The 23,778-nt window shown below is 31.9% G+C and overlaps 2 protein-coding genes across 4 annotated transcripts in view; one reads left to right on the forward strand and one right to left on the reverse strand.

Moving 5' to 3' along the window:
* Window positions 1-19,396, forward strand: part of LOC146535270 (cell adhesion molecule Dscam1-like) — a 120,439-nt gene extending 101,043 nt beyond the window's left edge. Inside the window, exons 9-37 of the mRNA XM_085191926.1 lie at window positions 996-1,093; window positions 1,771-1,862; window positions 3,929-4,080; window positions 4,613-4,703; window positions 5,329-5,713; window positions 6,000-6,135; window positions 6,907-7,026; window positions 7,119-7,295; window positions 7,389-7,533; window positions 7,750-7,898; window positions 8,123-8,288; window positions 8,433-8,572; window positions 8,726-8,875; window positions 9,283-9,373; window positions 9,965-10,047; window positions 10,620-10,754; window positions 10,867-11,019; window positions 11,099-11,228; window positions 11,613-11,773; window positions 11,952-12,131; window positions 12,531-12,728; window positions 13,148-13,360; window positions 13,768-13,928; window positions 15,031-15,196; window positions 15,452-15,569; window positions 16,059-16,231; window positions 16,471-16,581; window positions 16,987-17,064; window positions 17,508-19,396. Of these exons, the coding sequence (XP_085048052.1) occupies window positions 996-1,093; window positions 1,771-1,862; window positions 3,929-4,080; window positions 4,613-4,703; window positions 5,329-5,713; window positions 6,000-6,135; window positions 6,907-7,026; window positions 7,119-7,295; window positions 7,389-7,533; window positions 7,750-7,898; window positions 8,123-8,288; window positions 8,433-8,572; window positions 8,726-8,875; window positions 9,283-9,373; window positions 9,965-10,047; window positions 10,620-10,754; window positions 10,867-11,019; window positions 11,099-11,228; window positions 11,613-11,773; window positions 11,952-12,131; window positions 12,531-12,728; window positions 13,148-13,360; window positions 13,768-13,928; window positions 15,031-15,196; window positions 15,452-15,569; window positions 16,059-16,231; window positions 16,471-16,581; window positions 16,987-17,064; window positions 17,508-17,536 (4,181 nt within the window). The 3' untranslated portion in view covers window positions 17,537-19,396. The remainder of the gene's footprint in view (window positions 1-995; window positions 1,094-1,770; window positions 1,863-3,928; window positions 4,081-4,612; window positions 4,704-5,328; window positions 5,714-5,999; window positions 6,136-6,906; window positions 7,027-7,118; window positions 7,296-7,388; window positions 7,534-7,749; window positions 7,899-8,122; window positions 8,289-8,432; window positions 8,573-8,725; window positions 8,876-9,282; window positions 9,374-9,964; window positions 10,048-10,619; window positions 10,755-10,866; window positions 11,020-11,098; window positions 11,229-11,612; window positions 11,774-11,951; window positions 12,132-12,530; window positions 12,729-13,147; window positions 13,361-13,767; window positions 13,929-15,030; window positions 15,197-15,451; window positions 15,570-16,058; window positions 16,232-16,470; window positions 16,582-16,986; window positions 17,065-17,507) is intronic.
* Window positions 19,397-19,634: 238 nt separating this feature from the next.
* mim (missing-in-metastasis) overlaps window positions 19,635-23,778 on the reverse strand; it is a 122,551-nt gene continuing 118,407 nt past the window's right edge. For all 3 annotated transcript variants that reach the window (XM_085191928.1, XM_085191929.1, XM_085191927.1), the window contains one exon: window positions 19,635-22,270. In XM_085191928.1, coding sequence (XP_085048054.1) covers window positions 22,163-22,270 — 108 coding nt within the window. In that variant the 3' untranslated portion in view covers window positions 19,635-22,162. The remainder of the gene's footprint in view (window positions 22,271-23,778) is intronic.

Here is a 23,778-nt window from a genome sequence, read left to right on the forward strand (position 1 = left end):
GGATGGTCCGCCATATTGGATTTAGAATGACGTTACACTATTTTTCCAGTTACTCTTAATAAGCCCTTTCATTTGATACCCATATTATAGAAGTTCATGAAATATAACTATTCCGCCATCCTGGATGGTCCGCCATATTGTATTTAGAATGAAGTCACAAACCATATCGTGCATTGTCATTCAAACCAAACGTGTATACAAAATTTCAGCTCAATCGTACGAACATACCTTTCATTATATGAAAGCACAAAAAACTTGAATCGTATCAATTCTATTGGATTTCAAGTGATGTCACATTATTTTTCTAATTGTTCTCGGCAAGATCTTTCATTTGATACCCATATTGCAGAAGTGCATAAATAATAACTATTCCGCCATCTTAGATGTTCCGCCATATTGGATTTAGTATAACGTCATATTATTTTTAGAGTTACGGTCAACGACCCATTTCATTTAATATTTATATTGTAGAAGTAGACCAAATAGATACTCGGCTATCTTCAATATCCTCCTTATGGGATTTAGAGTGACATCACATTATTTTTCGAGTTGCTCTCAACGAGGCCTTTCATTTGATACCCATATTGTAGAAGTACATTAAAAATAACAATTCCGCCATCTTGCCTGGTCCGCCATATTACATTTAGAGTGACGTCACATATTTTATCGTGCATTGTCATCCAAAGTAAACGTGTATACAAAATTTCAGCTCAATCGGTTGAAGATATCTACTTCAAGACTGAGCTCTAAGATTTCACCCGAACCCACATACATACATTGCAAGTTAAATAAAAGCTTTTAAAAATATAATGTGACCCAACCGTCTATTCGCTTACTTTTTTTTACATTTCTTGTTATACGTTTAAAAAGTTTACTTTTAGAAAGAAAGAAACAAAAATATATAATTCTAGAATTTCTAGATTAACTAATCAAGAGAAAATTGTACTTAAAACATAATATGTATATTTACAAACAGTTTTTTTTTCTTTTTCCAGGTCTAGACAGACGAAAAAGAATACGGAGAGGGTTAAATGAAAATCGCGTCATTATAACTCAGCATTTTACAGAAAGAACAGTCACTCCTGGTGGAGATGTAAGTATTAAGAATTTAGAATCTCATTAGGTATAATTTAGATTTTGTGTCATATGTTATTATTAATATTATATTAACGTTATATTATTTTTTTCTTGTTTTTCTAATATTATTTTTTTTTCTTGTCCAGAGGATTTCGAGTCCCCGATCTAATGAAAACAAAATAAATTCTCAAAAGATTTAAATTTCATTTTTTTATTATACTATCTGTGATTTTAAATTAGAATACGATACTAAAGCACAAACATATATTTTTTATCTGCCTGTCTGTCTTTCTTTTTGTCCGTTGAAACATAGAGATAGTTGAAGAGCAACATATACCATTTATCGTAAAATAATTTTCCCTAAAACATTTAAAAAATATTAAATAAATATTCGTATAGTTCAAGCGGGCGAAGCCGAACGGGAGCCTCTAGTCCTAGTGTAATTTGTTTTACACAATTTTGAATACTTTATTATAAAAAAATAACGCAACGGGATTTGAACCCACGTGTCTTCGAAACCATCCAACATTGAAGTTACTAGAACGCTAGTGTTAGTGCTAGTTGAACGATTACCGAAGAACAACATTTTTGTACGTTTTCTGTAAAAGATTTTTTTTTCTATATGTGTAATAATATTTAAAACTGTTAAAATATTTTCGATACCTTCATGTTGAAATCTCATAAACTTTTTAGATTAGCATGCAGTGTGCTGCTACCGGGGACCGGCCACCACAGTTTGTATGGGAGCGGGACGGCGTTACTGTGTCCAGTAACACTGATCCTAGGTAATTATATACTTTATTTTTATCTTACTTTATCCTTCGTATAGACGGATAGGTAGAGACCTTAGTGCTGAGACACTCCTTTCTCCTCTTTGCATCTGATAATCTTCAAACATTTGTATATATTTTCCATTAAATTACCTTAGTTCAGACCCCAAAATCAGTACATCATTTGGGAGCTACGATGACTCATACACACACATAGACAGACACGTCAAACTTATAACACCCCTTTGTCATCGTCGAGTTTTAAAAATATTGTAAATATATAAAGAAATATGCATATATATGTACATAAGTTTCATACAAATCCAACATGAGTATAAGCGCATGGTACATACAGCTCGTTGAATCAAAATTCAATCCTCTCAACTATTGAATAGCTCTTTCACAAACACAATGTACGAACAAATGTTATACAGCATAAAGTGAAATTTGGTGGCGTTACGAGAGCGGTGTTCCCGGGTTCGAATTCTAAATTACTCGTACCCCTTTGTTTGTACTGTGTAGATGTGATTTTCTTGCTTAAAAGTACATTTTGCTTATTTTAATTATTTAGCGGCGTTTAGTTCCACCACATACAAAGTAACGAAAATAAGACGGTGCGTGGGGAACGGACCCCAGGTTCCCTCTGCCTACCCTGCAATTATACTTTTATTTCAAATAAACATCTTAGTTCCGATATTAGTTAAAATTGACAGAAAAACTAATCAAAAGTGTCGATACTTTCAACTTACAATCACAACACGTCGTGTTGAGTTCAAAACCAATTTCGAAACACTTGTATGAAGACTCTCCTTTACGCGCTAGATTAGTTCGCGTATAAACGACAGATGGAAAAAACTATTTACTATCATTTTTTTAAAAAAATACTATATTATTCCAAACTTAGGAAGGAAAATTACTGTTTTAGAAAACGTATACAATTTGAACATAGCGGGATTCGAACCCGCTGTCCTTGGAAACCGTCCAAGAGCTCTGACCACTAATGAATGGAATGGAAATGAAAACATATGGCTTAGTGGTCAGATCGCTTGGATAGTTTCCAAAAGGCGCGGATTTAAACACCGCTTCGTTTAATTTTTTATTCGTTTTCGAAAAAAAAGTTGTAAAATATTAAATAACTATTGAATTGCATTTACATGTTAGCTTTACTTTACAAATTATATAATGTATTTGAACCCGTTACTAGTACAGCATACCCCGTAGAGTAAACGCGAAACTCACTTTGAAGAATATATGTAAAATATATTAAAATCAAAACTTACTTTATAATATGAATAAAATGTACTTATATAAAAGCACACAGTTCACGAGATTATGTTGATTTTGAACATAATGAAGAGATTCACGGACTTTTACCACTACCGCAGTTTTTTAGGAACAAGCTTAAAAAATTAAAAATAAGTATCGTTTAATTTTTTAAAATTCTGTTTCCGCATTAATACTTTTATGAAACTTCAACATATTACGAAGTTTTCGTTCATATTACATTATGAGTGTTAATTTTATAAAAAAAAATTTGAAACTGTTATATATTTTTTTAAATTAATATTAGTGTTGAGGCCAGTCGTGGCGCAGGGGCACAAGCGTGCGACTCTAAACGCGACAGGTTGTGGGTTTGATTCCCACTCGAGGATATAAACGTTTGCTTGCTCTGGCAACGATACAAAACGCGGCGTTAATTTCTGCCACTAGATACGCAAGAATTCGACGGAAAATGGGAAACAGAAGTGTCTTAATAAGAACGGAATGGAAAATATTGTTTTTTGCCGCTTCCTTAGGATTTTAGATCTACCTACCTACATACCAAATTTAATTTAACTTTCAAATTTAAACTACTGGAGATTGCCACTAAAGAATTGTATAATTATGTAAAATTATTTTTTTTTCCTATTTATATCCAACAGTAAGCGTCGAAAGGCTGACATATCACTATTTTAGTTTTTGATATATTAGGTAGACTAAGTGGCGGAATTCAACGCCGTACATTGTCTACCAGAGAGGGATAGTGAAAATAAAAAAAGAAAGAAAAGATAATATCATATTTACATTACTATATTCTACAGATATGCATTAGGACAATTAATGACATCCGATAACTCAGTGGTAGCGCAGTTAAACATTACCCGAGTTAGAGTGGAAGACGGTGGGTTGTATTCCTGTACAGCTAAAGAGGGAGACCACGTGGCCAGCCATGAGAATAGGCTTGATGTCTATGGTATGTATTATACTATGTATGTTATTTAGCATTCCAATCTAAACTGGAATCTAAATACCACAATGTGAAAATTTCAATAATTCATCCCGCCAAACGGGAATCGAACCCACAAGCATCGCGTTTATAGTCAAAAACTATTCCGCTACGCCGCGTTACCTTGAATAAATTAGGTAATTTCAAATAATCATTCAGGAATGCTTAATTCTGATTGCGGCTGATTGGGATGATGAAGTTAAATTTTTTTTCTTTCTCTCTCTATCACTCTCCTGGAACTCTTGTCCAGAAGTGCAGACGGCTGAGCAGATTTTACTTTAGGATTTTTCTTACTTTTAATTCAGAAAACTTTACTTTATGGCGGCTACGTATTGTTTACTGTACTCTACTCATGTAAGAGTTCCAATAACAAATTCAATTTTAACTTCCACATTGTAATATAAACGGAAAAGGAAGTATTACATTAAAATTTTCTCTACCTACGCCTATCTAAAAAATATATAAACATATAAAAGATAGTTATCTTTTTATTTTTCAGGACCTCCGTATATCAGATCATTGCCACCAATTAAAGTGCAAAGTGGGGAATCTATAAATCTGAGGTGTCCCTTCTACGGATATCCAATAAGGTACGCCAATGTAATTTTAATTATGACTTTCCTTAAAGACAGTAAGTTAGTCCACAAGTCCTAAAGCTGATTTAATTTTCAATCAATACTGTTAAAATTATGTTCTTAATAGGGACCCAAAATTTTAACATAAATTATATGTAGTGCTATATTACTAAAATTTCATAGAAACTCGCTCAGTAGTTTCGTATGAAAGAGGAACAAACATTCATCCATCCGTACAAACTTTCATATTTCTTATATTAGTAGTTAGTAAAATAGGATATGGTAGAGCTATAATACCGGAGATTCTTCTGTTTCTTTTGTTTTTATCTTTATATATACAGTATATATATATTATACAAGACCATATATGGCTACGTATTAATTGGTTATCCAATTAGATTCAGATTTCACGCTACTATAGCACAATTGGGACATGTCTAATTAACATGGCTGTAGTAAATTGCGGTTTTAGGTTTATATTTCAGCAAAACTTATATTTCTTTTAATATTTCTGTCAAATACAATTGTATCATATGAATGCAATTAATGCATTAACTTTAAAAACAGGAATTTATACTAAAGTGACTAGGCCCCAAATTTCAATATATTACAAAATTAATTCACATATAATTTCCAACAGTAAAATCGACTGGGAGCACAAAGGCAAAACAATAAACTCAAACAACTTGTTCCAAAGTCGTTACAAACGTCAAAATCACCAGAAACGCAAATTTCGACGCACTCGTAGCATTGTCAATATACATGGTGTTCTAACAATAGCTGAAATCAGTAAGGAGGATAATGGTGCTGTATACACATGCATAGTGACCTCACCCTCCGGAGAAATGGCGAGGAGGGCGTTTGAAATACAAGTTATAGAGGCGCCGATTTTAGAGGACTTGCTGTTAGGGAATAATTTGCAGGAAGGCCAAATAGTTAATATTTATTGTAATGTCCGGAGTGGTGATTTGCCCATACATTTCGAGTGGTTGAAGGATAGTAAAAGGATCCCTAGCGGACTCAAGGTTTGTATGTGTGGTAGTTGTATATTTTGTGTAAAAGTAACGAAATCCATATTTTAAATACTTACATTTTTCCCTGGTCTGCTAAGTATGACAAAAATTCTAAAAAAATATGGAAACAGCGAGACGACAATAATTTTACATTCATCTATACTTATGATATTGTATTTAGAAGCTTTATAAAATTACAGACAAAAATAAAACTATTTTTTATACTATTTTTTACTGTAACTGTAAGTTTTTTTACTGTAAGTTTTTTTCTATATAATTCATAAATTAAAAATTTTAGGTAGTAGAAAGAAGTTCAGAACTATTTAGTGCATTAGTCATCAAGAAGGTTTCCTTAGAACACTGCGGCACCTATACATGTGTAGCATCGAATCACGTGGCCAAAGTCAATAAATCTACTGAATTATATATAAAAGGTAAATTTTATTTCTAAATAATTAAATCACCTTCACGCTTTATCCCGCACACAGCAGGGTAGGCAGAGGGAACCTAACTAAAAAAACATGAAGCTGAATAAGAATTATGTAATACCTAACTTTGAATCATAAAATATTAATTAATATAATAATTAGTTAGTAGATATTAATATAATTATTATAATTAATATTGAATATTGTAGAACCAGCGATGTGCGTTCGATCCTCACTAGATCGAATGAGTATATTAATAATTTTATTCACTCAAAAAATGAAGTCTGTACTTCTTTTCTACTTAAGGATCTTATAACAAAATGACAAAGTATATTATTTAACCTAGTTATACTGTCACAATTCTCTCATGTAGCCGAAAGTTATTTTCAAAGACATATACACTTATGTATATTATAAATGGAAATACAAACATTAACTTTCTTCTCAAAGTTTTAGCTCTACTCAGTATTGTGGAGTTACGAGTTTGTATAAATTTGTTTACTATATTTAATAGTATTTAAAACGTATTGAAAGAATGTGAAACAGTGTTACAATATCGCCTAACGTAAAGGGTGTGATACCAGCTCGAGCGAATGAATCATTTTCTCCCTCTGGTAACGAGACAAAGAGTGGCGTTGAATTTAACCACTCAATAAGCAATGTCTCTAATTTTGGACCAATGAAGTGCTTTAACACTAGATTTCCCCATCTTATCCTAAGTTATATGTGGGATTCAGCGTGAACCTAGAAAAGCTTGAGTATAAAAAAATATTTCAGTTGCACCAAAGTGGTTAGAAGAACCTCTAAATTCATCTCTACTGCTTGGAAGAAAAGGATCAGTGTCATGCAGTGCGAGTGGATATCCACAACCGCAAGTGCATTGGATGAAGAAAGACGGTATGTTTCTATCATTGATTACATAAATTATATATAAGTAAATGTATTCATATTTTAATGTGGGACTTTTAACATTGAAAGTCACTTTTCAGCACTCCTAGGAACGTGGCAGCCTGTTTTAGAACTCGCTGGAGGAGGTATACTAAGTCTTCCAAATGGAACTTTGGTAATAGAAGAAGTATCTTTAACAGATGAAGGATTGTATTCTTGTAACGTGGAAAATGGCGTTGGAACACCACTTAGCAAAACTGTTTGGATGAGTGTTAATAGTAAGTTGATAATATTGTTGTTAGTCATAGTTAATTTTCTCATAAAAAATAAGTATTATTGTGCACAAAATAATAACCATTCAAAAATTCCAGAGCCAGTTCATTTTGATACAACGTCTACAAACGTAACTTCTCGTCTTGGACATCCTGTTGCACTGGAGTGTCGGGCGTTGGGCGACGACCCAATACGAATAGCTTGGACCCATGATGGAAATATTTTAGATTCACAAAATCATAGGTAAGATTTTTGACCATCAACCAATGTCTCTGAAAAATAGAGTAAAGCACTCAATTCTACTCATCATTTAACTAACTAGACTCTAGTCTAGGCTACCCTGTGTAATGCAGTAGGTACCTACATGAAAAAAATCCGACTACACCGAGATCATGGACAACCGAAATCTGCTGATTAAAATTACAAATAATAATAAATTTACTATCACTTCCTTTACAGATCAAAACATTCCGAGACTAAAACCCCAGTCGGTCTCAAAAGTACTGTGAGCATACAGTATTCGGAAGCGAGCGACGCCGGCTTCTACCAATGTAGAGCAAGTAATCCCTATGGGGCAGCCAGCTTCAATATATTTCTTACTATTTTAGGTAAAATTACTATTATTTTATTATCTTTACCTAAATCAATGTAAAAAACCAAAGTCATCAGAATTTATTAGGATTAGCTTAAGAATTTTAAATGAAATCATATTTAAATTCGATATTCACATGTACAATAATTTTATTCTATTAACTTAATATACTCGCCCTATTCTGGCTTGATTATCCTGGATATTACGGTACATATACTAATATTCTTTTTCCCATGCCAGAACCCCCGACGCCCCCATCAGATATTCGGGTTGAGTCCGTCCGCTCGCGCACGTCTACGGTGTCGTGGCGGGATGCGCGTGCGCACAGGAACTACGCTTTACAATATATACCTGCGCATTATACCGATAGTGGATGGGAGCACGCTGTTAATGTTAATATTACTAGGTGAGAATTGGTGTTTATGTAAATAAATATTTTAGTAATACTATTTATATAAATAATCATGAGAATCAGTTTCACGATATCTGTCCCAATTTATTGAAAATATATCATAAACCAACTATATATCATTACATTATAAATTTTCAGAAAAGACAATGACATACGTCAGACAATAGAACTCCAGAACCTACGACCAGCGACCTCGTACGCTGTGCGAGTTGCTACGGGTAACGAGGTTGGAGTCAGTCGGTTTACAGCGCCTATACATTTTACTACACATGAGGAAGGTATGCTTAGTTTAGAAACGAAAGCCCATAATATAATTTAATAGAATAAACTGATTCGTTTCTACGTCTTCCATAAGATTTCTATGCTATTAAATTTTCCCTTTAATTATATGGCATTATTATATATTCTTACTTAAACTTTCTGTCTTTCAGCTCCGTCCTCCCCGCCAACAAATATCCAAGTAGAACAAACAGAGAGCCCTGGAGAACTCTTCATAACCTGGCTCCCGCCGCCCAAAGACCATCACAATGGTGTCATAACCGGATATCATATAAAAGCTGTGCCGCAGAATGTTGGGACAAGTAAGATATAACTTGTTTTATATTTTCATTGAGTTTCTCGGCAAAAATTACGTGGCGAGTCTGAAAACCCAACTTAGTCTTACGCTTAGTCTTTTCAGAGCTGAGAAAAGACAATTTAATTGATTTAATTTAACTTGTTAATTCCTATTTTTTTATCTAGACTTTATATATAAAACTACGTAAGTTCGTAACCTCTTATTTCAAATACTTTTAAATTTTAATATAATGCACTTGATGATTGTATTATTCGATGATATTAGTGTTACGTTGATTTCTACTCAATTCTGTTAAAATGGACCTATACATTTTCAAAATAACTATTTACATTTACTTATTTAGTAAATTTTAAATCGTCTTTCATCCTAATATTATTTTTCTTAGACTCGATATTATAACCTTGTCTTCAGTTTCAGAAGACAGCGACACAAGAACGCTTAAGGTCTCACAACAGTCGGGAAAACAAGAGACGACGTTAAGTGGCCTTTTAAAAAATACTAGGTAAGTACGAGTATATTGCTTACCTATAAAAAGTTAAAGACAGTAGACATAAATTGAAATCTTACGTATTCTACACATATGCAGGGAATAACAGGGATCCTACCTTTATGACTCTCCGTTTCTCATGCACCGCCCAATTTTCAAGAGTGGCGGAACATAACACCGCCTTGTTACCAGGGCGAGGAAATACAAATAATTTAGTGAGACCTTCCAAGTAAGAATCGAAGCCACAACCGTCGCTTTTACAATCACACACTGCAATCGGTGCGCTGCAACGATCTGGTGGAGAATTGTAAATAATATATATGTATGTACATTGTACATACATACAAACCTGTATATATATGTATCAACGATCTTGATATCTGAATTCTTAGGTATAATTTAAAGTCTTAAGTAGCTAGTTGTTTGCAAAATATTTAATACAATATTCGTATACTAATTTGAACGCACACCTAGAGTCTCAAATATATGTGCTTTTAAGTGACAGTTGAGACGTCTAATTTCTGTTAAAATTGTTACAATCCTTAACATTATATTTTCAACTAAAAGGGATACTTTTATTATAACAGATTTTTATTATGATTATAGATATGCAGTAACAATATCAGCCTTCAACAGTGCGGGCTCTGGTCCATTTTCTTTACCTGTATTTCAAGATACCATGGAAGGAGGTAATTTTTCTTTATGACTTTAATAATTTATGTAGATTCCATAGTGGTGGAGTAGTAGTGTGTCTGACAATATTGTCATCATAGCACCTATGTACGTTATTAATTATTTTATATTATGTATGATCAAATTCCAGTTAGGATTCTATATATTGAAAATAAAAAATCACTTAACACTCGATGTTCATAGTCACTCTATATCATATTTAGACATTTTCAAAGATATTTTCAATAGAGTGTGTATCTAAATTGAAAAGTAAACAATTGAATCGATTTTTATTGAAAAGTTTCTGTTATGTTCTAGCTTACTTACTATTCTGTACCATCAAAATTAAATGGAAATTACTAAGAGTTGTTTATTTTAAGTGCCGGAAGTTAATCTCGATGCATGTACCTACAATAATAATTGAACTATCCAACAAAAATATTTAAACTAGTTGCTGAGATTAGCGCTTTATACTAATAAAATTTAGTATAACGCGCTTAGTATAATAACTAGTTTTATAATATTAGTGTAAATATCGTATGCGCTATATAAATAGACTAAACTAAGTGACAAAACACTCTTTTCTTAGCTCCAGAACACGCACCATCTTCAGTGGAATGTACCGCAGTATCTTCTACGTCTCTAAGAGTTGGTTGGCAGCCAATAGCTACACATGGACAAGGAAGCTCGTTAATTGGATATACAATATTGTATTCTACTGAAGGTACTTACAATTTCATTGAAAATTTAATTTTCTTTTCTTATTTGTAAGAACATATAGGAAATTGTGCCTTTCAGAATTTTATATCAATCCATGAATATCTTTTTCCTTCTAGAAAGTGCGTGGCAGAATCAGACGTCTCTCCATACTGAAATATATATACAAAGCTTAACAAAATACACAAATTATACAGTCAAAGTAGCTGGGTTCTCTAGTTATGGGGCTGGACCGTTCTCTTATCCCATAGTATGTACCACGTTACAGGATGGTAAGTATAGATCAAAATTTACCTGTATTTTTAATTCTAAATTTGTCGTTCTCGTTTTTAATTATTTTTTTCTTTTTAGTACCGGACGCACCGTCGGATATAAAAGTTCTTATCCTATCCGCTTCGTCTTTACTCGTCAGCTGGAAAAGACCGGATCATCCGAATGGAGAACTAATTTACTATACAACTTACGTGAAACAAACATCTGGGTAAGAATTAGAATATATTAATATTATAAGCGTAATCAATTACAATTTATTAAATTATATCACAAATTCAATGTTCATTTTGTAACTGGTTCTCCTCAGCATAACTTCTTTCGAGCTCATAGTACTTTCTCATAGAATATATAGTTTTTTTTTTCTCGTCTAGCTAAATAAAGCACGGTGTTGAGTTTTGTTACCCTTCACGGAAAGTTTCTAAATAGCTGTTAGTAAAAAATATTGTGATTTAGCACTTATATCCACGGCAAATATTTAAAAAGAACATATATTATTTAAGAAACTACAGGTTCAAATCTCACTTGATTCAAAATGTTTCTACCAATTTAAGGAGTATATCATTTTAATATATAACTGTCATTAATTCCGCAGTAATGGCTCACCACAAACATTAAGAGTAGACGTATCTAAAACTACAACAGAAGTAAAGGACCTGACGACGGGAAGGCCGTATGAAGTGTGGGTGACAGCGAGTACCAGTGTAGGAGAAGGCATTGCAAGCAAACGATTGTCTCAAACACCTGCTCAACGAGGTGAGCCTTATTGTATAAAATAGTAATTATAGCAGAACTTTACTAATATTATAAAGGGAAAAGTCTAACTCTCTAACTGCATCTGCACTCTATAATGCAAAACAGAAAATAGAGATTTGACACTAGGTTCTACAGAATGAAGGGAGAAGCTGAAATAAAACATAATTTTAATTTCCAGTGGTAGCAGGTGTAGCGTCGCTCGGCGGTACAATATCAGTAGGAGTTGGATCCTCCCTTCTTTTAGTATGTCAATGTGTGGGAGTACCACCACCGCGCACCGTGTGGTATCATAAACACAATATTATTACCCACCATCCTCGTTTCACAAGGAATCATGATGATAGCTTGCTTATTAACAGTAAGTATAAATTTGTAATTTGGACACTTAGAATGGAAACAAAATCTAAATTTCTCAGTAATTTTAGATTTTGTTTAAAACTTGAATTACCTATTTACATTTACAAAATACACAGGTCCAAATCCTGTTATATATATTTTTAATGTGATGTCCATACCAAATTCTCGAAAGAATAACCAAATGTAACTTAGAAACGCTGTTATTATTGTTCATCTTTTAATGCATTAAACTTTATTATCATTTTCCCACACTGGTAAAATGAACTGAGGTTAAGCTCCGCCACTTAACACTAATTTTCTATTATATTATATATTTTCTATTAATTTTCTTTTCTATAAAAGATTATAGAAAAGCTGAATAAAAAAAATTTTTTTGAATAATTAAAGTTAACATTTCCAGATATAGACCAATCACTAAGCGGTAATTACACATGTCTTGCCAAAAACCTATACGGATCAGATTCAGTGGAGTATACAGTCATAGTGCTTCCTTTACCGGAAGCCCCGGTGCTGAGAGCAACGCCATACAAAGACTCTATATTGGTTGAATGGGAACAACCGTTTTATAGTGGGAACAGAAGTTCTGTACAGAAAATTAGTAAGTAGTTTTTAAGGTTATGTTTTTAACGTTATTTTCCATGTTCCTTTCTGAACTGTGGGATTTCTTTTTTTGTCTTATTTAGGTATATTCAATGTTGAAATAACAATTAATACTTGAAGCCGCTTGCTTTTAAACATTGTTAACATTAAAAAAATGAATATTTTTTTGCAAATTATATTTTGAAGGTCGCTGTGGCGGATAACGGTAAAGGATTCTATTCGTACTCGGGGTGAATTATTTGGATTTGCTCGCTATTCTAACTATAAAGCGTGGCGTTGAATTCCGCCTCTTAACACGCGTAATCCCGATTTTGAGTGACAAGCGAAGAACGATATATCTTAACACTGAGCTATCTCACCCTACATGCGGGATAAAGCAAGAAGCAAAAAAAATAGTCAATATACTTTTTTATTCAGCTTACAGTTTAACTTGGAAGGAATCGAGCGGTCCGTGGCAAGAAGCGTGGTCGCCCAACAAATTGGCCAACAAGTTGTCCAACTTATCGGGCGTTCAAAAACACGCTCTAACTGGCCTTAAGTGTGGAACGAAATATTCTTTGAGAATAACCGCTACTAACAAAGTTGGGACTTCTCAACCCGCATATTTAGACGTTAGCACTTTGGGTGGAGGTATGTCTTGGCTCTTTTTTAATACAAAAGCGTATGACAGTAAATGCAACGGTTATGGGTTCGATTCCCACTCGAGGGAATGAATAATTTAATATTAACGAGACAAACGGCAACGCTTCATGAATTCGGCGGAAAGTGGGGAAAGGAAGTATCTTAATAGAGAAAGGAGTATCTTAACACTGTATTTCCAGGTTCCTACCCTGCTGTACGTGGAATGTAGCGTGAAGCTAAAAAATATATTCAGAAAGGCTATAATCTCATGATCTTAGAAACTACTGACTCGAATTAAAAAATATTTTTCTATTGAAAATCTCTTTCGGATTCGGACTAATTCATTCACTATGACCGTTATTCCAGAAATCCACACCATTAATCCAAGCAAATTTTGTGTTTTTTTTTATTTTCAGCACCTATCCCGCCATCAACAAACGAATGGCTCTGGAGTAACTGTTCCCACATCTATATACAACTAGCTGGATGGGACGACGCGGGATGTGAACTTAGGACCTGGGACGTGGAATACAGAGTGTTGGGTGCTAGGGGATGGATGAGGGTACATAATGCTGTGGTTTGTATATTTTTATATTTTCGTTTTGATTTATTAATATTGTTAGTTATTTGACAAAGACGTATAAGTTTAGTTTGAAATAACGCTCATTATATAAGTTTTTTCACTTTAGTTTTAAATTTTTTTAATCACGCGTCACGCTGTATATGTTACGACACCCCGTTTCCCAGTTTCCGCCGAATTCTGGAGGCATTGCGTGTTGAGTAGCGGAACTCAACGCCACGATTAGCCTCGACACCAGAACGAAGAAAATGGAAATATTAAATAATTAATTTCCTCGAGAATCGAACCCACAACCTGTCGCGTTTACAGTCACACTTTGTGCCCCCACGCCATGACTGACTGTTCTGTATTAAGACTGTAGGCCAAGTTATAAAATTTGACAAAGTTACTAATTTTAAGTTTGCACTTATTTTGTATGAAAATAATTACAATTATAAGTTTGTACTAAAAGTTTTTATCTATAATAAGTAAAAATAACAATAAATGGAAATGTATGTAGTGTGGGTAGAATTAAAAAAAGCCTACTCACGGTTTACACTGAGTATATCCAACACCACCACCACTTTAAAGCACAGTACCACAGTAGGAATACACATAGTACATCACGAAACAGTTTGTACAAAAGTCAACCACAAACATATGTATATATAAACGAGAACACTATAATTACAATAATATTAACAAATAACTGAGAAAACAACGGAACGTATTAAACCGCATCGACTGGCAAGAACCGACTGTTAGAATTATTATATGCCGTCGACAAGAGGGTAGATGTGAAAAGGATAACTCCTTAGCGGTTCGGTCGACGGCAACAAGCGCTTTCATTTAAAATTCGAATACTTACTATAAAATACATTTTTTTTAATGATAAATAAATAGATTACAATATTGAAATATATAAAAATGACACATATTAATTGAACTATAAATATAATTAATAGTTCCCTGCGTGTAATTTTTCAGATATAATCTCTAAATTGTATTTCTCATTCAGTTCTTATTTATTGCCAAATTAAATAAATGTAGGTCAACGGGAAATATCCTATAGATTTTGATAACGCAACAAGAACTTTAGGCTTTTTCTGTGTTTTTTCAGGCATATGCAGATTCTTCATACGCCCTGTATCAATCAAGCTATCGCACCAGTTTTCCCATATCGGATCTGTCTCCAGGCACGTGGTACCAGGTTCGAATAACAGCTAACAATGAAGCGGGCAGCGTCACTACTACTTATAATTATGCTACTAAAAATGAGGATGGCAGTGAGTATTTTGCTTTGTTTTTTTCAGATCAAAAAAATATTTTCTCATTCTGCTAACACAAACCGCGGCTTTTAAAAATTAGAACGAAAGACAGAGAACAGAGTGTCATTGTCTTTGTTTATAAAAAATATATATTTTTTTAGCCTCCATTGAGACTCTTTATTTTATGTATAATATTTATTTAATATGAATTAATGAAATTAAGAATTGTATCCATTTATCTTTCGTTTTAAGACTTTTTTTATACTTTTCCAGGTGAAATAGGCCCGCCATCAGATTTATTTGATTTGAACATGCTAGTCATAGTGTTTAGTTCCATCTTGCTCGCTGTGTGCCTCGTATGCTGTGTGTACATATTGGTTAAACGACAAAGGTAAAGTAAATAGTAAATAAATTATTGAAGATATTATGTTCCAATCCTTAGCGAACACGTAAAAAGATGATGAAAATTAAAAAACATAATAATTGTAAAAAATACTGCGAAAATGCGTAAAGAATAGAAAATAAAGCCTCTGCCTTCCGAACTGATAGTAGCTATCTATAAAACTAACGTTTTTTTGTTAATTGTTCCAAAATTGCTTGAAATTCCGAGTAGAGTAAAAACAATCTACCATACGAAATGCAATTCACAAGGTTCTTAGCGTTTCTCCAGTAAATGTATAAAGTTTATTATAATAAAGATTTGATTTCCTAGAGGCGCAGGATCAAATTGCGCTATTTGCGTTTTTTATATTTATCCTAAATAAGTGTTGATTATTTGTATAGATCGCAACAATAATTATTTATTTATTTTAATAATATTAAATAAAACGTTTTATTCCTCATTCAATATACTGACATGAGTTTTTTTTTCAATTTTCAGAACAGTGACTTTCACGGAATACCGTGATTCTATAACAGTGGACAAGTCAGAGAGCGGGAACATAACGTCTAACACGTCTCACAGCAATCTCGCCAACGTGAAAGAGAATGCCATAAACACGCAGAATAGAATATACAGCGCCCCTATACATGTCAGAAATAATAGTAAACATGGTAATTATTTTTCTGTTAAAAAAAATAAAATAAAAAATAAATAAGCCTTTTATTCAGATATAACAGAATATACAATTAACTAGTCGTTTCACTACACATATGCATGTAAATGAATTAATTAATTTTTCTGTTAATAGTTACTAAATAATGAACAATAAAAGAGTGACCTATTTATAAGTCACTAGGTTCACTCTATTTTCTCCGTAAAAATAATAAATGACACCTTCACATATTTCCAGAGTTATACGAAATAAGTCCATACGCTCAATTTGCTGTTGGTTTCCGTACATTCGGTCACGTGGAGAACCAGGACCTGCCGAGCCGACACTTGAAACAGAGATATGATACAGGTATGTAATATCTTTTTTTTAGGTTCACGCTGAATCTCGCACACAGCGGGGTACGCAGAGGGAACCTAGTGTTAAGTTACTCCGTTCCCCAGTTTCTGCCGAATTCTGGAGGGAACTCAACGCCGCGCTTTGCCTCGACACCAGACCTAAGAAATGAAAAAATTAAATATTTCATATAAAATTCAATTAAAAAAGAACAAAGTGACTTTCAATACAAAAAAGCAAGGTATATAATAGGATACAAAATATATTGTCAACTTGTCAGTATGCTAAGCACATTTTGTAAAATACCTTTAGAAATTTTGACGTCACATGTTAAGTACCTATTACTTAATATAGTGTTTACTTTAAAGTTATTTATAGAGATAGAAAGTGTGTGGATACAAATATATTATATTTTTTCAGAAACAAGCTTTCAAATATGTTCAGAATCAGAGGACAGCGACAGCATATCGAAGTCCACGTTGAAGAGTATGCCAAGAAGTAAGTATTAACGGATTAGGAAATTAATATTCAGTAAATAAATAATATGATATTTTGGACAAAACAGTATTTAGCTTATTTGGGGAAATAGGTTTTGCATTCAAAACACTTAAAAAATATATAAGTAATAAGTGTGTAACTAGTGTTAAGAAACTCCGTTCCCCACTTTCCTCCAAATTCTGAAAGCATTGCGGCGGAACTCAACGCCGCGCTTTGCCTCGACACCAGAGCTAAGAAGTGAAAATATTAAATATTTCATTTCCTCGAGTAGAAATCGAACCCACAACCTATCGCGTTTACAGTCAGAATTTTTAAAGTTAACTTTTTATTATTATGCTAATTATTATTATTATTTTATTCTAATACTGGCAAAATCAGTAGTCATGTTTCACCTTTTTTAATACAATATGTAGACTACCTATATTGTTTATTTTTTATTCCAGAAGCGTGTAGAACACCACATCACAGGTAGTTGAATTCTTTAAAATAAATTATGAAAATTGTTGTAAATTTACTTTGTAAAAAGTCATGTTTCATTCCAAATTATATTGTATTGTAATGACTGTATTGATTTTTTAATTATTGTATTTGTATCGGCTATATATGTGTATTATAGATTTTAATCCCTTTATAAAGAGGATTATCTATTTTTTTGTTTTTACAATTCTTTAAGTAAATTATTTATATAAAAATCTTGGCAAAAGTCAAAACTTAACTTTAAAAATGTTGATTTTTTGAATCTTTATCCTTGTTATTATTTATTTTAGTGGGTATAACACTTTTTATATGAAGCTTTATAATATTTTAAAGTTTTATTCACGCACTTATAAATATATAAAAATACTAGTTTCTTATAAAAATTGGGACGTTATTTGAGTAAGCATCTATAAGATGGTATCACGGGTTCAAATCCGTGCCAAGCCGTAGAACGGAGTGTCTTAACACTAAATTATCTCCGCTTATTATTAATTAAAATAAAAAAAGAACTTCAATTTTTTATATGTTATATCTATATTTTATATATAATATATAAGCTTTTTCATAATCTACTCATACAAACATACAGATAATGTAAATATTTTATTGTATATATTCACTTTACGCGTCTGTCCGTGAGTAATAAATAGCCGATGTAGGTAAACCTTTTTCAGTATACTATAAAATACTCATACAGTACGGATGATGACTCCTGGCCAACCTGAAGTTAGCTGTAGACATACAGGTGCGCAAATTTCATGTAAAAATTTTCTTTTATATTTCTGACTTTTATTATTTTGCGCATACGTTTAGGAATTCCTTATCAGGGCGACCACGATTTGTCGGCCGTACTATACTTTACATAAAATATACAACTTTGCTTATTCTATGATTCTAGTCATCAGACTTTCGTCCTCTAAAGTGTTGTTTTTCAATACAATCAGTATTGAATATATAAATTTTCCTTTTTACAAGACTTTTACAAGACTATTTAAGGAATAAAAAAAACAAATAATATAATAATTATTATATGAATGATTGGTTATGAATCGTTTGTTAATTTTAAAACTATTGAAAATCCTATACAAAACCCTATAATTGTTAAATAAATTAATAATTTTAAAAACTAAATACACGCTTTGTTCAACAGATCACATTAATAAAACTTATTAAATAAGCACAAACTTGACATGTTCACTAGTAGGCAGTCCAAGGTTCTCTCAGCCATCTTCCAATTCCATCATCAGACCAGCTCGATGGTACCATAATATTGTATTGTCATCTTATGTCATTTAATCCGCATGTAATCGCCAAGTTTCATTATGGTACAACCATTGATAGTAAGTACGTACAATTCAGATTGTTAGATTTTATTATATAGTTACAAGTCGACATAATAAAAGCATGTTAAAAAAGGAGAAACGTGAGATATCTAGCTTAAGAAGCAAACATTTTAAAAATCATATCTTCGAGGACGAAAGCGTAAGACGTAAAATTTACATTATATATATTACACTTTATTCATCATACACACGCAGAATAAAAGTGACCTAACTCAAAGTATCTGCAAAATCGCCCCTAATTATCTTAAAACTGACCACAAAATATCGTATTCTTATTGGAATTGGTGATTTCCCACAAATTGCAAATTTTTGAGTTTGGCCGTTTTGATTCTAAGATACGATAAATAAATAAATTGTTGTAATGTATAGTATTTAATATTAAACAATTAAAAAATATTGTGTTAGGTCAGTTTTATAATAAAGCGAATTTAAATTCGCAAGAAGACTGATATGATCATGTATTTATGTTTCTACAATTTTAATTTAGAATTAATAAATAAATGTTAGATTTATTTTTGTGTTTTATTACGAAATATTTATTCTTTTAAGGAGTTTTATTTTATATGTTAATTTCTATATTTATTGTACAATAATTAAAAGAGCATCTGTTACAGCCAGGGTTTATCCCAAGACCCTAAATTCTGCTAAATAGATTCAAATTGAGAAAGTATTAGTAACACTAGATTCTCGCACTGAAAATTGGAAGAAAAGCATAAAATTACGAAAAGACTATAAAAATAAAACACAATATTGGGACAATAATTGTTTATTTTCACCAAATATCAATTACATACGCAAACTTTACTTAAACACATTATAATATAACATTTTTCGAAAAGATCTACCATCACACGCCGTTAGGAGTCATCTTACCCAAGAAACTACTCAGGAGTCAAAATTACACAAAGTAACCCCTAAGGTAACTGCCTAGTAACCGCAGCGACCCCAAAACGACCCCTAACCCCGTTATCAGTAACTGGACTATATATTTGATAAATACATCGATATACAAGGATTTCTATTATAACTTCAAAAGCGAAGAATCATATTATATATTTTGTAGTATTTAATTTGGGATATGTAGAAACTACTATTATATACCAAGCTTATATAACTAACATTTATTTATTTTATTATCTGTGCATCTAAATCCGCATATTATAGATTATTTATGATATAATTAATGATAATATTATACTTCTGCTGATTTTTTTTTATAAAATCAAATGTTTTTGTTTATCTTATAAATCATATCAAAAGAACATCACAATGAAAAAATCTAATATTTGTAATTAAGTACCTATAATATGCGGTTACACTATACTATATAATTATGGGTGATGCGTTTTACATGTCCTTTTACTACAAAAAAATATAAAGAGAAAAATAAAAAAAAATCAAAGCTCAAAACGAAAAAATTTTTCACCCTTAAAATTAAAAGAAAATCGAGGAACATCTACATAATATAAATATATACTGTATATAGATATTATTTGAGTAAAAAAATAATAAGTTAATTAAAATATTGTTATTTACCTAACTACGTTACATTGATCAACTTTATAATAATATATTTTCTGGGGTACCTTGTGAATAGAATTGATAAAAAAAACTATTTCAAAATGGCGGCTTAGCTAGTCAATAGAAAAAATTGAAAAAAAAATTAATCACTAATGATTACCTTAATAAAATCATAATTTTACACGTTATTTATTGACTTATAGTTTATAATACACTTATTATTTTTAAATAATCGTTCTTTTTTAATTAATAATTGAATCTAAAATTTACAATGAAAAAGCCGGTCTTATAAAATAGTTCAAGAACACAGTGAATAGGATTTGCATTTCAGTCGATTTTAAAGAGAGAAACTTTACAAAAAAATCGATTATTTCGTATATTTTCAAGCTTTTGGACTAGGGCTGTACATTAATATAAAAAGCTGCTGAGAAGACATTTACTTTTATTTAAGTGGATGTGGATTTTTGTCAGCCCTGGGAATATTTAAAATTGTTTTTTATTTAACTATCGATATGCATTTAAAACATTAGTCTTATACATTTATTACATTACGTTAGAAAGTAAATTTCGTATCAAAAATTCGAAACAGGAATCGATCCCACGATATTCGACATTCACTTTGTGTGATATGTTAGAATACTAAATAGTATTGTCAGAATTCGCTTCAATAATTAATCGTTAAAATGTCTTTTTCAAGGAAAATTGGTAAAATTTCACTTTAAAGACATCTGTTTATACTTTGGACACTTCAAACATCGATTCGAAAAATCGATTAATAAAAAAAATCATCACCATATGAAAATATTTGTGAATCGATTAGAAATCGACAGATTAGATTTTTTATTCAAAAAATCACAAGTTTTTTATATTTCACTACAAATATTCAAGCATATTGGATTTTTTTAAAATAATAAGCCAGTTGTTTCTTTAATAGTGGGCACCAGGCTTTAGATATTCTTTCATGCATCTATAAACTGTATTTATCTGTATAAAAAAAATCTCAATTCCAATATAAAAAAGCTACTTTCAATTCAATTTTATTATTACTGCTATTGAAATTTCAAAAAGTAAATAAAAAAAATTGCACGTCTGTATGTACAGTACTGTCGACGAGTTGCAAATGGCTGGCTGCACAGATTTGGTTTTAGGATGTTTTTTTTTAACTTTTGATTATTTTGTTCTCGAGTAAACAATGCACAAACGTTCAGAAAGCCTAACTTCAAGGCGGCCACGACCCCTCGACCGTACTATATTTCCGTTTGATTTAAGTCCAATTAATTTTATATTTTTATATTATGTATATAAAACAGGCACTACAGTCAAAGCCGCGTGTGGACGTTAGTTAAAAAGGGAAGGCAGTTCAAATACTTTTGAAATTCTTCAAGCAAATATGTATATGTCAAAAGTTTATTATATTTTAGTCGAAATATTAAAAACGTGAAAATTGATCACAATTTTTTAAAGCATAAAATGGAGGTGATAAAACAAATTAATATACACTTAAGAGTGTAAACGTTTTCTATATAAATTAAAATACAATCGTCGCGTTAACATGTCGCGTTCCACGGCCACAGGACGGTTTACAGTCCATCTCACCTCACCTCTCAAATCCGGTTACCTTCAAAATGTGTATACGTTTTCAAAAAAAACATAACTTATACATATTTGCTTTAGAACCTATATAGAATGGACATTTAATGGGCTTATCATCTAACATTCGAGTATAATAATATTAATAAATCAATAATTCTGCTATTTTAGCGTATTTTTGGTGCGGAACGATCATTGCAGAATTTATTTCGGCGTAGTGTTGCACCTCTCTTTATTTGCTCCATTAGTGATGTATGGCAGACTCTTGGGTCGGGCTGAAATTACAATATACATATCAATATTGATATATATATATATACATATGTGCAACGCGTACTTGCATGTTTGCATTTGTTAAGTCAATATGTATGTATTTATTTTAAAAAATAGTAAAAGAGTACACTTATGTATGATAAGGTCCTTTAACACTAGAAGTGCCGAAGATTGAGCCCCCCCTGGAACCGCCGTCGTGACAAATTTGTCCCATTCTACTTATTATGTTGATTATTGGCATAATACAAAAAAAATATTATTAAAATAATGCGTAAAATATGTAGACCATCTTTAATAATGAATTCTTATTCTTTAACAAACATAAAAGTACCAAAAAACAAAACACAAAGAAAGAATCAAATATTTCAAATACGTTCTAAGGTCGTGACAACTAACTGAATAACTCTTACAAAATTATAAGTTATTGAAATTAGTTAATATTATTATTAGGCCAAGTAATGCATTAATATATTCTTCATCAGTGACACTTCACAGATGATTTATAACATTGCATAGTAATGCTTCCAGAATTCGGCGGAAAATGCCAGCGGAGTGCATAGCACTAGGTTCCCAGGTTCCCTCTACCTACCCTACAATTGCCCACATTTGGTATCGAATGTTTTTCTGAAATTCAAGCCTAACTTAGTCATCCCTTCATCTGATACCTCACTTGAACTAGCGGCAAAATTTCGTATTGACACCAATTTTACCCCACTTTTCAGGCTATTATTTTTTAAGATTTATGCATAAATGTATAGTTTTCAGATTTTTTCCTGTACTAGTACTACATGTAGATGCTAACTGCCAAATTTCATAATTCTAAGTTAACTGAAAGTACCTTATTAATTTGATTCCCTTTATAGTGTCGAAATACACGTTTTTTACTATATAAATGGTCATATCTTTTTTTAAGGGCGTTTTTTCAGGAAATCAAGGGACTGTAGATCGTCATATAGTTGATATTCATATACTCATATGAATATCAACTCGATTTGTCCAAGAATTCCTGAGATAAAGGCACAGACAGACGGATGGGCACAAAAATGATCTTATAAGGGTTTTTTTTCCTTAAAAGCTACAGAACCCTAAAAACTTAGGCATTGACTAATAAACCTACTATTCAATTTTTTTCCACCCCCGCATCGCCCTTTTACCTCCACCTCGTCCCCGAGGCATGAAAATATGTCAAATTATACTCTCAAATAATAAAATAATAATGGCGGGACAAAAATGACCCAGTGGCAGTTCTAGGTAAATCTATTTTTTTTTCAAAAAGTATGACTGCTATAAAATTATTTATATTTTTAATTAAATAAAGGTGTAAAATTGGTAATAGTAAAAAAGTTTCATCAACATAAATTAACAAATAAAAAAGTTATATACAATCAAACTTGCGTTTGGGACAAAAATGGGACGGCGGCGCTTCTAGTGTTAAGTGGGATTCACCTAAGATTGGCCTCTATACATTCCAACAATGCACAGATTTGAAGGAAAATGAAAATAATAAACA

This window comes from Heliconius melpomene, chromosome 10, assembly GCF_056956725.1.
Source record: "Heliconius melpomene rosina isolate 202511_hmr_F chromosome 10, ASM5695672v1, whole genome shotgun sequence".
Classification (NCBI taxonomy): Eukaryota; Metazoa; Arthropoda; class Insecta; order Lepidoptera; family Nymphalidae; genus Heliconius; species Heliconius melpomene.